The sequence below is a fragment of the Piliocolobus tephrosceles genome, chromosome 7 (genome assembly GCF_002776525.5).
Source record: "Piliocolobus tephrosceles isolate RC106 chromosome 7, ASM277652v3, whole genome shotgun sequence".
NCBI lineage: Eukaryota > Metazoa > Chordata > Mammalia > Primates > Cercopithecidae > Piliocolobus > Piliocolobus tephrosceles.
In genome coordinates, this window is record NC_045440.1 from 122,541,118 (window position 1) to 122,555,800 (window position 14,683).

General features: G+C 36.6%; 1 protein-coding gene across 1 annotated transcript in view; it reads left to right on the forward strand.

Annotated features, from left to right (window-relative positions):
* The window catches only part of COLEC10 (collectin subfamily member 10), a 38,599-nt gene extending 25,742 nt beyond the window's left edge, over positions 1-12,857 (forward strand). Inside the window, exons 4-6 of the mRNA XM_023223101.1 lie at positions 8,874-8,927; positions 10,314-10,409; positions 12,319-12,857. Coding sequence (XP_023078869.1) covers positions 8,874-8,927; positions 10,314-10,409; positions 12,319-12,710 — 542 coding nt within the window. The 3' untranslated portion in view covers positions 12,711-12,857. The remainder of the gene's footprint in view (positions 1-8,873; positions 8,928-10,313; positions 10,410-12,318) is intronic.
* Positions 12,858-14,683: the final 1,826 nt, after the last annotated feature.

The following is a 14,683-nucleotide window of genomic DNA, read 5'->3' on the forward strand; positions in this document are numbered from 1 at the left end:
CTTCAGCCTGCATTCAGAGACGGGGATGAAAGGCAGTGCCACTGAAGAGAAATTGCTATGGGTGTTTCTGATCTGGTGGGTTATATTGTGTATTTCCCTGTGGTTGAAATCCTTATAGCTGGGGAAGAGCCATGTGAGCCTCCCATGGTTCAGAAGTCCTGCCGCAGTGTGTGTCTGTGATGGTTTTACCATGAAGAGTCCTCACATGTTTCAGTCCTTCCCAAGACGCAGATAAAAGCCACAGCAACGGGTTCACATGGTCATATACCTCGATAAAATTTGTGAAGTAAGACAGATTCACCTCAAATGATTAAAATAGTGCTCCCTAACATTTTTTAAAGTTACTACTCCCCTAGCAAGGCTTTTAAGACATATTTCTTTTCTAATTGCCCTTCCCCATGAATTTTTAATACTACCCATGGATGATATATTTATTTAGGTATTCTGTGTAAGTTTGTGCTTCGTATATTTTTAAAAGTGTACAATTCCATCTCCTAAAAACTAACTTGTGCATCCTTAAGTGATATTGCCCCATTGAAAAAGCACAGGTTAAGACTGCTCTCTCCTTCTGCCCCAGCTTCCCTCATCATCCTTCTTGTACTGGGCAGTTTTGGAGTGGATATGAGAATCTTGGGAGCTAGCTAAAAGGAGCTTGAGGGAGAAACGTTTAGTTTGGAGTTAATGAGATATCTTTACATAGTTTGATGTGACTTCCATTTATACCTATTGCCAGCAATTCCAGTGTAGAAATAGATTCCAAGAATACTCCTACCACTTACTATGCAGCTCTATCCAAAGCCAGGATGCAAAGTGCTGAGCCAGAGTTCAGATCATCATATCAATGTGTCCTGGGGCATGCAGCCCACGAAATGTGCAGGTTGTGGAAAAGAAGCAATGGTTGAAATATACAGGGCCAGAGCTAGTCTGTGGAAAAAAAGTTTCCAAATCTAACAGCTTATATATGAAAACTACTTTATAGAGTGTATTCTCAAGATTGATAATATTATTAATTGACATATATTACCAATAACAAGTTGTAATGCTGAAAGAAAAATCTGACACTACTACTAATAAAGACAAAATTCAGGCTTCTGCTATAGGCCATAAGGGATTTGCCTGCTTACATTAATCCTTCTGCTAAGTGTGACTAGCTGGGTCCAAAAAAAAATTTAAATACATATTTGAAGGTATGACAATGCAACCAAAATGAATAGAACTTTAGAGGCCATGATCTGGAGGAGAAGGGAATCATACTAAGGCAAGTGATGCATTCTGTACTACCTCCCTTCCAAGTCATTCACCAGTTCGTAAGTGGGGCAGCCCTAAGTGGCTAACAGGCTTGAGCAGAAAGTTGCTGAAACTGGATTCATATTCAAGGCCTGCCAAAAAGGAGTGGCCCAGGAAATGCCCCTATATTCCCAGTTAGAACTCCAGAAATACTACTTCAGAAAACACTTAATTAAACCTATACCTATTCATGTTTTTAAAAACTATTAGCAAATTAGAAATAGAAGGAAACATAATTTGTAAAGGAATACCAACAACAACAAAAATCTACTTAAAAATGATACTCCATAATAAAATACTGAACACTTATCTCCTGAGACTGGGAATTAAATTAGCATAGCCCTCTATCAGCAATTCTAATCAACATTATGCGTGAGGTTCTAACCACAGCAAAAAATGAAAGAAAAATAAAAATCATAATAATTGAAAATAAAGGAATTTGAGCATTATTATTTGTGGAGAACATGATTGTATACTTAGAAAGTACAAAAGAATCTATAGATAATCTATTTGTATTGATATGTTTTTTAGATGGCTTGACATACAAAAATCAATTTTGTTTCTACATAGAAACAATTTAAAAAGAGACCATTTATAATAGTGTCAAAATAAGTAAATACGTAAAAATGAATCCAACAAAAGTTACAAGCCCTCCACAATAAACTCCACATAATGACAATGAAAGAAATTAAAGAATATCTAAGATAATGAAGGTAAAACTATGTTAATGGGTTCAGAGACTCAATATTGTTGATCTGCCAGTTCTCTCCCAAATTGATCCATTGACTCAATGCTATCTCAATCAAAATCCCAGAAGCGGGCCAGGCATGGTGGCTCATGCTTTTAATCCTATCACTTTTGGGGGCCAAGGCAGATGGATCACCTGAGATCAGGAGTTTGAGACCAGCCTGGCCAACATGGTGAAACCCCGTCTCTACTAAAAATACAAAAATTAGCCTGGTATGGTGGTGCATGCCTGTAATCTCAGCTACTTGGAAGGCTGAGGTGGGAGAATCACTTGAACCTGGGAGGCAGAGGTTGCAGTGAGCCAAGATCCCAGCACTGCACTCTAGCCTGGGCAACAGAGTGAGACCTCTATCTCAAAATAAAAAAAAAAAAAAAAAAGTTCCTACAAGTGTTCTTTTAGAAATTGATAAGCCAATTCAAAATGTATGTGTAAATGAAAATGACCAAGAATACCCAAGACAATCTTGAAAAAATGAAAAATAAAAACAAAAGTAGAAGACTTAAATTACTGAGTTTGAGTTCATACATTGATTAGGAAACTAAACCGTTAGAATAGTGTGATTTCATGAAGAGACAGACAAATGAATTAATAGGAAGAGTCCAGAAACAGACTACCAGACTTGATTTATGCAAAGTTGATACTATTTTGTAATGGAAGTCACAAGCTAATCAATATATAGTACTGAGTTATTGGTTATTCATGTATAAAAATAATAATCTCGATCCCATACTTAACACTGTACCTAAAATCAATGGTTTATAGATCTAAATTTGGTGGTAAACCCAAATCTGAGAGACCTAAATTTGAAAGGTAAAGCAATAACGCCTCTGGAAGTTAATATAGAGGTCTATATTTTTGATCGTATGGTAACCAACACATTTTTAAACAGGATATGACAAAGACTAACCATGTAAGAAAAGTTAACAAATTGAAGTCTATCAAAATAAAGAACTTCTGGCCAGATGCAGTGGCTCGCGCCTGTACTCCCAGCACTTTGGGAGGCCGAGGCAGGCAGGTCACCTGAGATCGGGAATTCGAGACCAGCCTAGCCAGCATGGCGAAACCTCATCTCTACTAAAAATGCAAAAAGTAGCTGGGTATGGTGGCGTATGCCTGTAATTCCAGCTACTTGGGAGCCTGAGGTGGGAGAATCACTTGAGCCAGGGAGGCAGAGATTGCAGTGAGCAAAGATCACACTGCTGCACACTGCTGCCTGGACAACAGAGTGAGACTCCATCTCAAAAATAAAATAAAATAAAGAGTTTGTATTCATTAAAAGATACTTCTCAGAGAACAAAAAAGGAAACCACAGAGTTGGCTATGTGCTACCTTTGTATTCAATAAAGGGCTTATATGTAAAACATACAAAGAGATTATACAAATCAGTAAGAAAAATGACTGACAACTCAAAAGAATAAAAAAGGTCAGAAGAATAGTCACTTAACAAAAGAACATATTCAGATGATCAATAAATATATTAAAAAGTGTCAACCTCATCAGGGTGATAGAAATTTGACTAAACTATGATAGTACTGCATACTAACCAAAATGGCTAAAATAAAAACGACTGACAATATCTAGTGTTGACAAGGATGCAGAACAACTAAAACTCTCATACTTGGCTTCACCATACCATGGAAATAAATACACTATTTCAATATGCAAAAAAATGAATGAAGATATGGACACAGTACTGGGGAAAATATTCTATACAGAAAATTCCTATATGCCAAATGGTTCTATTTATAGAAATTTCAACAACATGAAAAATTTATAGCTTGAAAACTTGTAACACAGTTCTAAGTCAGTATGGTGATCTTTAGAAAGGAGGGCTATAATAATCTGCAGATGACACAAAAGCGGCTGCTTGAGGATCTTGGTATTGGTTACATGGGTATTTTATTCTGTACAAAGTCTTCAAGCTGAATCTTTGTGTTGGCAAACTTTTCTTTGTGGTTTTTTTCAGTAAGTGAAGTTTAATAAAATAATTTTTGGTTAACTGTGCTAAGGGAAAGATTGTCTGACTACATTATCCCTCTATCATCTCTTATACATGATATTAGAAATGTGTGGACAGATAAAGTAGCAATATGAATGCAGCCAAACATAAATAGCTAATAATTATGAATAAAAGCATTTTCAAGGCACAATAATTCATTTATTGATTAAAATATTATGATGTTTAGTGAATTTTGTAATGTGTCATTGGTCTACTTTTAAAATTTAGTGATTTGTTTTTATTTCTTATGATAGATATTCATTTTTACAACCACTTTTCCATTTTTAATTTTGTACCTTTTCTCAAAGAAGTCCCTTCAAATCGTATAAGCTTCAGATAAAATGCATCATGGATCTGTCCCTATCTGTATCAACTTCCTCAAACCAGTAGTTAAAGAGACAGAAAGGTATAGCCAGAAAGTGGGATGTTGGACTTCAAAATTTTTGAGATGCAGCTATGCTAAATGTGATTAAGATCTCATCTATGTCTTGTATTGCTCTGTGGAGATAGCAGAAGTGGAGGGAGAGGGTAAGTCGCTGCCATGAATAAGTCCAGCATTGAAGAACTTGTTTTTTAATGGTCATTCTAGATTTTGCACTTCCCTAGATTTAGATGTGTAAATCTTGATGGGATTCCACCTAGAAGAGTTAAAGCTAATGATCTTAAGCACAGTCTTAACCCTTGAATACAATAAGACTACATAACTTGGGAACATAGTAGATGATGAAGACAAGTAAGGCTCAAGAGTTTTTAGTATGACTATGAGCCCCAAAGTGGATGAATGTCCAGAAATGTTGAAAAAGTAATAGTCTGGAAATGATAGGGTTAACTAACCTTATTTACTTCATGCTAATTCCTCCAGTAAGGCTCGGGTATATAGCACCTAATACATACCTTTATCACTGTACTCACTGTCATATCTGATTAGCTTCTCTGTTTCCCCTCATAGACTCTGAACCTCTTGGGAGAACAAATGAATGAAAAGTTCACTGGGTTTGTTTGTTTGAATAAAATAAGCTCTGTCGGGACCCTAGTATTTAACCCTAGCATTATTTATCTTAATGTCTATTATATATTATAGACACCTTCTCGATGTTTGTTGCATTAAGCATGAAAAACTGCCTAATAAAACTTACTACTTTTTACAGTTTGTCTCTCTTTACTACTCCGTATTCCTGTAAGTACCACTTTTTCTTAATATCGATTTCCACCATTAGCTACTAAGATTTTCTCCTCCTCTAGAGATATGCTATCAAATTTGTGAGCATGTCCTGGAATTTTTTAAAATGGAGATACAATGATCCACCTCACTTGAACTAATTTCATTTTTAATCTGTACTTCAAAATTTATTGTCCTCATTTTTATGATTGCCTTTCTAAATTTTTTACTGACTCAGATTAATCTCAACTTTCTAGGCTGACCTTGACGTTGTCACTTGCATGGATAGGTTAGCTTTCTAGATGTCAATATTTCATTTTAGGAATAAGAAATAATAGTGATTTAGTATAGGTAAATTCCACCTCATAGCAAAATAAATGCTTTTATTTAAGGTCAATAATCCATTTACGCTGAAAGCATTATGATTTTTTTGTTTGTTTGTTTGAATGTGACCTCTAATTCTTCAACTTTCGGACAGTTATTACAGACATGGTCCCACTCATGGACCAAAATCAGTTTTTGTGGATGACTTTAAATCACAATTTGTTTTGGGGAAGTAGATATTCTAAGCTCAAATCTTCCATAAGCTGGCTAAGTACTTGGCATGCATTCCTTTACCATAACTCAGATTCAGGAAACAGCAGTTAACATTGGTTGAGCATTCTCTGTAAGTCAAGCCCAGTGCTGATCCCATTATAAGAAAACATTACTATACCTAATTTATTCTCCTTAATGATCTCATAATTTTAGGTGCTAATTATTTCTGCTTTTAAAATAAAGAAAAGGAGACTTAGAGAAATTAAGTAACCTGTCCTTGTGTAGCTGGTAAGTGGCAAAGCCAGGATTCAAACCCTGATTTTGGGGAGCTTTCGTGATCTTTCATTGCACCACACTGCTTTGGTGTTCCCATTTGTCATGAAATGAAAAGAATTCGTGTCAAAATACTGAAAAGCAGTCACAGAGTTTACATCTTCTCATAAAAAGAGGTCACATACCAATTCAAGAAACTGTTTTCTATATTATTAAGTTCTAGCTAAAGGCTACTGCTTCAGTGAAGTCTTCTCCACTCTGATCCACACCATCGTTTCTTTTTCTGAATTCCTGCCAGGCTTTTCATTTACTTCACTCTGTTAGTACATGATAGTGTCTCATCTCTTTGTTCTCTTATGTGTGTTTTGCTTTCCTTAAAAGCTCATCATTTGCCCAAGGCACTTGATTTATGCTTCTTTTATGTCCATTATAAAGCTTAGGATAGCTTTATATGAACTAGGATCATAGCATAACTGGAATCAACGTTCCATCTATGTTGAATTAAAAGGTATTCACATGCAAAGAAAAGATAATGTTTTTAAAAATCAGAACATTAAACTCATAGTCATACAATCTTTTAAGTGCATAATGTTTTTGATGGTGATGAGGACTGCTGTTCTTTGCAAATTTTGATAACATTTTTCAAACACCTTGCTTTTTTTCATTAAACCACTGGTTAACTCATTTGGAAGCACCATGAAAGGGGAGTCAGAAATGGTTGGGCAGGAATACGAGCACTGCCATTTAATGGCTAGATGTCCTTGAGCAAGTTATTTTGCCTCTCTGATCCTCAATTTCTTCAAGTTGTAGAATAAAGACAATGATAACACTTACTTCATAGGATTTAATGTGATAATATGTATAAAGTATCTAGAATAGTACTTGACGTTTGATGGGTACTTAGTAAAATGTATATTCCCTTTCTTCCATTAATATCTCAAAATCTATTCTTATTTTTTCCCCAACTTACATATAAGAGAAATGAGGAATTTGCAGGATATAACTAAGGTGTGAGCAGATTGATATTACTGAGTAGGGTGTTTGACATATGTTCATGCCCAACTATATCCTCTGCTGTACCTTGAACCTGACCTTATTCCCACTTTCATTCAGTTGCTGAAGCTTTTCATAGCAAAGCTCAAATGCTAAGCTTTCCTTTACCCTTCCACTAGAAGCACTGTCTCTTCTGCCTTCCTCTCAGAGTATGTTATCTCTCTGTTCAATGTCTTTCTCACAATATGTATCATGTTCCACTGGTATAGATTTCACCATTGTCTCGTTTCTTCCAAGTACAAGTTCCAAGCCTTCCTCTTGCATATGTAAATTGTATTCTGGCCTTCAAGGACCCCCACCTTCTGTTTGGGGAGCACACAAATGACTGGCATCAACTCTAAAGAAAAATGTCCACATGGCTCAGTTTATAAAGGCTCAGCAAATCCTTGGGGCCCCAGCAGGCATGCCTTCTTCTGAATGATAAGAGTAACTATGTAAGGAAAAGTACATATCAGACAATGATGAGAAAGGCCAATGAGTGTCCTCAGTGCACACAACATGGGGCACCCTATGGATTTTAGAGTGGCTTTCACTTTTTCTCTGTTTCTGGTGAAAGATGAGGCTTGGCAGAACCTTAATACCAACTCCATTCCCTTTTGCATTGTCCCCTTGGGCCATATAACCAATTCTCTGACCACACCACATTCCTGTAAGGGTAAGCCCCATACACCTAGCCTAGGTGACCTTCATCCTGTATTTATCCCTCATGAGTTCTTTCTTATTCTTTTTTTCCAGATCACTGTTGAAGTATAAACTCTATTTTACTTCTGTCAGGGTCTTCCCTTTTGATTCTCAAGAACCTCAGCCAAACATTTCTTCCTGAAAATCAAAAGCTTTTGCTTTCAATTATTGCGTCTGATGTGGGCCTCAAGAGCTTATTTTGAAGTTGAAAAAAAATTAACGTGTTTTATTCTTTCTCTCTGCTTTAAAAATCCTGCTTCTCTGAGAATTATTTTGTGGATACCTGCGAGTGAGAAAATGGTTACATATAAAGAAGTACAGAGAGGGAAAGTACCAAGATTGCTATTTCAGTATAATATATTTGACATGACTTTGCATTATTAGTATTTGCATACATCACTTCACTTCTAAAAATTGTAAACTCCTTCAAGTCATAAGTTGAAGTCATGTCTCTGTATACCCTTTCAAAGTACCCAGTCTTTTGTTTTTCATAGAGTAAGTAAATAGTAAATATTTGTCTAATTAAATTGAAAAAGCACAATACATGTGTTTTTTGTTCTGTTTTGTTTCGTTTTGGAAATCCAAGGGCAAAGCCACTTGGAATAACTTGGGGCATAATAAGTCCAAAGACACTGCAGTGTGCTAACAAATTGATCGAGATTCACAAAACAATGATATTTTTAAAATTGAAAACATGCTGAGAATTGTATTAGCCTTGTTCAGAGGGCCACGTTATTAAAAAAGTATTAGTAGGATAGGTTACACAAATTCGAATGCTTCTCACAAACCCTGCATTCAATCTAAATAAATTATGACTCATTTAATTAGTTGTGCCTGTGTAGCCAATTGAAAATCACATTATTTATAAAACCAAGAGATATTAGAGATATTAGTTGTAGATATTGCGAATAAAATTTAAAACTGCTTTGACTCTAGATGTGAATTCACTCCTTTCTCCCTCCTTAACTCCCTCCCTCCCTCCTTCCTTCCTTCCTTCTGTCCTCCTTCCATTTCTTTCTTCCTTCCTTCTTTGTTTCCTTCCTTCCTTCCCTGTTTCTTTCCTTCCTTCCTTTCTTATTTCCTTTCTTCTTGTATTTTAATTTAATTTTATTTTGGTTGCTATCGTTTTTATTCAGGTGACAAAGGGGAAAAAGGTTTGCTTGGAATACCTGGAGAAAAAGGCAAAGCAGGTATGATATGTTCAACGTTCTCTTTGATTTCTAGCATCATTCCAAATTTATTCATCTCAAAAATAAATATATTTTAAATGAAAAAAAAGAGTTCTTTTAGTATGCTTAACCTTATTTTCCTCAGGCTAGAAGAAAGGGAAGAAGGGGACTTTCCTGTCTCCCTGCTGGGGACTTTCCAAGCCCTGGGGACAGGGATGATGGCACGTTTCATCCCTGCCATGCTTACTATGAGAAGAAAGCCCAGCCCATCAGGAAGCAGCCTAATTCTTCTGGGCCAAGAGGAAAAGCTGGCACTAGGCCCTGCCTCAGCATGCCACGCCTTGCCTTTCACTAGCATCTCAACCCAATACTGGCCATCAGAGTGCAGCAGCAGCCTGACCTGATGCAGACAGGCCCCTGGTTACAGTACACGCTTTCCATGGCCAGGGAGATTATCTAGGGTTATTCTCCTGGAGCTCTATTCCCAGTGCTTTACACAGGGAAAGAAAGATCGGTAATTTCAATTGTTTTCTATTCACAGGGGTATGGTGAAGACAATTCTAAAAACTGTTTGACATTCTTCATATTTCATATGAATATGGATAAATAAGGCCGTATTTTTTCCTTTGGCTAATAAAATTATTTTTAATTTTCAAGCTACCAAAGGAGAAAAAAATTGAAATGTTTATGTACAACAGCCATTAAATAGAAAAAGGGAATCATTTGAATTTTACATCGGTTTCCTTGTAATTCCCTCTCTGTCACAGCAGTATTTGCTGGTTGTTGAAAAGGTAGGTGAGCAAAGAAGAATGAAAGACACATTAAAATCATAGTTAATCCACAAACTGGGCAGATGGCTTTTACAAACTTAAGTCGAATCTATTTATACGATTTAAACTTTGTCCTTGAAACATGCAAGCTGTATTTTAAATGGATAATTAGAATTAACATTTAATTTAATCGTGAAAAGTTTCTTCTGTCTTGGAAAAACTGTCATCTAGTGAATAATGCAATAACACAAGAGAACACTGGCAGGAAATATGTTTCAAGAAAGCTATAAAAATTTTATTCTGAGATTGGGCAGACACATTCTGTGTTCAACAAAGAAAATGCCAAATGGTCCAAAATGTGTATGCAGTGGTTTGTTGTATGTATTCTTCTTTTTAATAATCTAGTTTAGAATTGTCTTATAGTTCATTCAAAACATTTACAAAGATATTTTCTGAAATTCTATCAATAATGTAAATTGGAAACCTTATTTTAAATAAAAGGTTTAAAGTATAGCCATTCACAGACATGTAGAACCAGACTAGAAAATGACAGTGAATATTGGAAAGAGAGCAAATGTTCCTTTCCACTGGTCTGCATGTACTTCAACATGAATTCACAGTTTTTGTCATTTAAAAGGTACCGTCTGTGATTGTGGAAGATACCGGAAATTTGTTGGACAACTGGATATTAGTATTGCTCGGCTCAAGACATCTATGAAATTTGTCAAGAATGGTGAACATATTCTCTTTTGTGTTATGTATTTATTGATAAATCTCTATCAACCCTACAATTCCGATACTCTTAGGTGAAAACATCTTGGGTTGGACAAAGGGCTATTGAGATAGTGTTACCAGCTTAAGGGTCTTCCAAATTGCTAATTATCCACTAAGACTCCCCCAGGACACCTCAAGTCCACTACACATATTTGTATGTACGTGCATTGCTTATGGGAAGAGAAAGACTTTCTTAGGTGAGGGGAATGGAGAAAAGAGCAGAGTGTGGCAAGCTATACTGTAAGAATAAAAAGAGACAGTAAGAGTCAGACAGAACTAGCATCTCAGAAAACAGAGGTAATGATAACAATAGCTGCTTTCTTGAGTGCATGGAATAGTGCACAACTACTAGCATTATCTCACTGAGTTCTCATAGGTGTTTATGTAGTATGTAGATACTGTGATCGAACTAAAGCTTAGAGGAAGTACCTTGCCCATGATACAGACCTAATGAGCAGTAGAGTAGGAATGTATTACAAGCTTCTCTGACTCCTCTATCCACAATACAAACATTATGTGTTTATCTGTTTTGCAACTTCCAATACTGGTCATTTTTGTTATCCCTTGTCCATTTTTTTAATAGTAGTTATCAGAAAAGCCCTTGAAGTGGAAAGGGCTTATGTATTTTCTTCTGAAACGGTATTAATAAGGTAACTATTATAATTACAGTTAAAATTGGTTTCTTTTTCATATACTGTCATTTGTTGTAACTCAGCTATATTTGTTGTACATTGTTGGAATCACATAGATGCTGTCTCATGTTCATCCTCATCTTGTAATACTAGAGGCAAAGGAAATACCTGATATTAACTAACCACACTAATTATAACTCTAGTTATAATCTGTACTGAAGATTCTGTCTCTGATATGACTTAAACTGTCATGAATAAGACAGACCATACAGGGAGAACATAGAGTAATAGTTCTGAACATTTCAGTGGTCATAGATTTCTTTGTGAATTAAAGTTATGGATCCTAAAATGTGTTTGTAGAGGCCCCTGACACCCAAAACATACATGCCATATTATGAGTGAAGGGTGATTCTCAGTCTCCAGTTCTGTCCTGAAGCTAACTCAGTAGTTCAGTCTTCCTCTTGTACCTGGGATGAAATATGGACAAACCCGATTCATGTACATGTTCACAGCACAGGAATTTGGTCCAATGTGGACAAACATCTGTATTATTCCTACATCATTTCAATAAGTTTTTACCATTCCCATAAGTATTCCAGGCACTGAAGCTAAAGAGTGTCAAAGACATGGTCATTGTCCTTAAGACATTCACAGGTAAGTAGGAGAGAAATGCAGATAAACGATGAGACTAAAATGTGTTGAGTGCTAGAAGGAGGAAGTGAAGGGGGCAATGGAAACGTGAGGAAGAGTGACTGCCATGTCTACACAAGGGCATTGGAAAGACTTCTTATAGGGGGATACATTTCCACCGAGATCTAAAGGATAAGTAGAAGTTTGCCAGGTAGGAAAGACTTTCTAGGCATAAAAGGCGTGGAAGTGTAAGAGAGAAGGATCTGCTTGTGTGGTCACAAGTAGAGCTAAAGCATCAACAGTGTTGGGAAATATAGTATGAGATGGGCTGGCTGAAAGTTCACGTAACACGTCTTTGTCAACTTTGTGCTGGCCAGGTGTGAGAAGTTGAGGAGAAAAGGAAGGGAGAACAAATGGTAGATATTTGTTCTCTATTTGATAACTAGAGGTGGGGGTGATTAAATCTGTGACTACCTCATAATAGGGCTTTGAAAAATAATTCTTGAATATTGAATAAATAAATGTAAATATGGCAATATCATATAATTCTATTGCCTTTTATCTTTTTGAGATACATAATGATACTCCTTTTTTCTCTCCCTGCAGTGATAGCAGGCATTAGGGAAACTGAAGAGAAATTCTACTACATCGTGCAGGAAGAGAAGAACTACAGGGAATCCCTAACCCACTGCAGGATTCGGGGTGGAATGCTAGCCATGCCCAAGGATGAAGCTGCCAACACACTCCTAGCTGACTATGTTGCCAAGAGTGGCTTCTTTCGGGTGTTCATTGGAGTGAATGACCTTGAAAGGGAGGGACAGTACGTGTTCACAGACAACACTCCACTGCAGAACTATAGCAACTGGAATGAGGGGGAACCCAGCGACCCCTATGGTCATGAGGACTGTGTGGAGATGCTGAGCTCTGGCAGATGGAATGACACAGAGTGCCATCTTACCATGTACTTTGTCTGTGAGTTCATCAAGAAGAAAAAGTAACTTCCCTCATCCTACTTATTTGCTATTTTCCTGTGACCATCATTATAGTTATTATTATCCATCCTTTTTTTTCCTAATTATACTACATTTGATCTGAGTCAACACAGCTAGGAAATGCTAAACTAAGGTATGGAGCCTCCATCATCATGTTCTTTTGTGATGATTTTCATATTTTCATACATGGTATGTTATTGACCTAGTAGCTCACCGGGTTACATGGGTCTTGAGAGAGAATTTTAATTACTAATTGTGCACAAGATGGATGGTTGTCTATATGTCAAATGAGTTGTTCTCTTGGTATTTGCTCTACCATTTCTCCCTAGAGCACTCTGTGTCTATCCCAGTGGATAACTGCCCAGTTTATTGGTGATGATTAGGAAGGTTATTGATGATTAGGCTAATCTGCCCTGGCCCAAAGCCAGACATGTAGAAGGGCTTTCTGTGAGCAATAAGAAGATCTTTGAATCCAAGATGCCCAGATCTTTTACTAGTCACGCCCTATGGCCATGGCTATACTTGGAAGTTCTCCTTGTTGGCACAGACATAGAAATACTTTAACCCCAAACATTTACATGGGGGACTTCTAGCTTTGTGTCTTGTTTCAGACCATGTGGAATGATGAATACTGTTTTCGTGCTTCTGATCTACCAATTTCACTAACATATAACAAGTAGGTGCTTTGGACCCCTTTCTGTAGGCCCACACCTTAATCTCAGGCCCCTATATAGTCACACTCTGATGTAAGAAAAATGGAACTCTTGAAATCAAAAGGAAAAAAATGGGAAATTGTTCACAAACAATATTAGCTATAGTTCTCTTGCTAAATTACCCACTGCTATTAACTTAACTTCATTTTTATTTATCTTAGGTTTACCTGCCTCAATTTTATTCACCTTAGGCATGGGGAATGAGGGAAGGAGTTTGTGAAGCCTTAAGAAAATTCTGGAAGCTTCAAAGTGCTACCAACATCATTTCCAGGCCCCCTCGTCCTTGCCTCTAACATATCACTCATGGTGACATTTCATGGGAGGCCTTTTACTCTTCATAAATATATGAGCTAAAAATCCTGCTGGAGATGTCCCTTCTAATACTCTGACATCACAGAAACGTGTGAGGTACAGAATTTGGAATATGCCTAGAACTCACATTTACTGAGCTGGTAAAATTCTACCTTGAACTGTAGCTTTCACTAGGAATTTAAAATAAACAGTTCAAAGATGCTCTAGATCATCACCCTATAAACTGCTACTCCATTTCTGGTTTGTGACATATGATTAGACTGTTTCAAATGCTGGCAAAATGGTTAATGAAATAAGAGAAACAGATCAACAACATATGTTCACCTTAAACCATCTGTTCATGATTTCACCCATGACTAACTGGTTATGAGATAGGATTTAATTAGGTTATTTCTGTGGGTTCAACAAGGACCATAAACTCAGATCCTACAGGGGCCAGACAGATGACATATATAAATGAAGTAGAATAGGTGGGGACCCTAGTACCCTGAGCACAGCTTGCTCTTCCAAAGGAGCCAGCTGCTCCTCAGTGGCTGCTACTAGTGCTAGGAAGGACCCAATCTTGCTACATTTCAAGAGAAGTCAGAAAGCTGGGAGTTTGTAACATATGTTCATATTTTAAAATGTTGGCAACTAATTAATTTTTAACCCAAATTTTAAGTCATATGGGTTATAAATTAATATTAAAGATTAGAGGTCAAAAGTCTTCTAGCTAAAATTGTGATCATTTCATTTCTTCTGGAGGAAGGTTCAGAAGGTTCTAACCAAATAGAATGTCATTAGAATATGATGACATCAAAGTCAAGATATTCCATTAATACCTTATTCAATTCAGCTTAATAGGAATTTGTTATATGTTTGACATTTATCAGGTTACTAGTTAAACTCTTTTGAGATGATAGCACATGATATTTAAAGGCAGAAAGTTTAGTACAAATTACAAAGCAGGACATC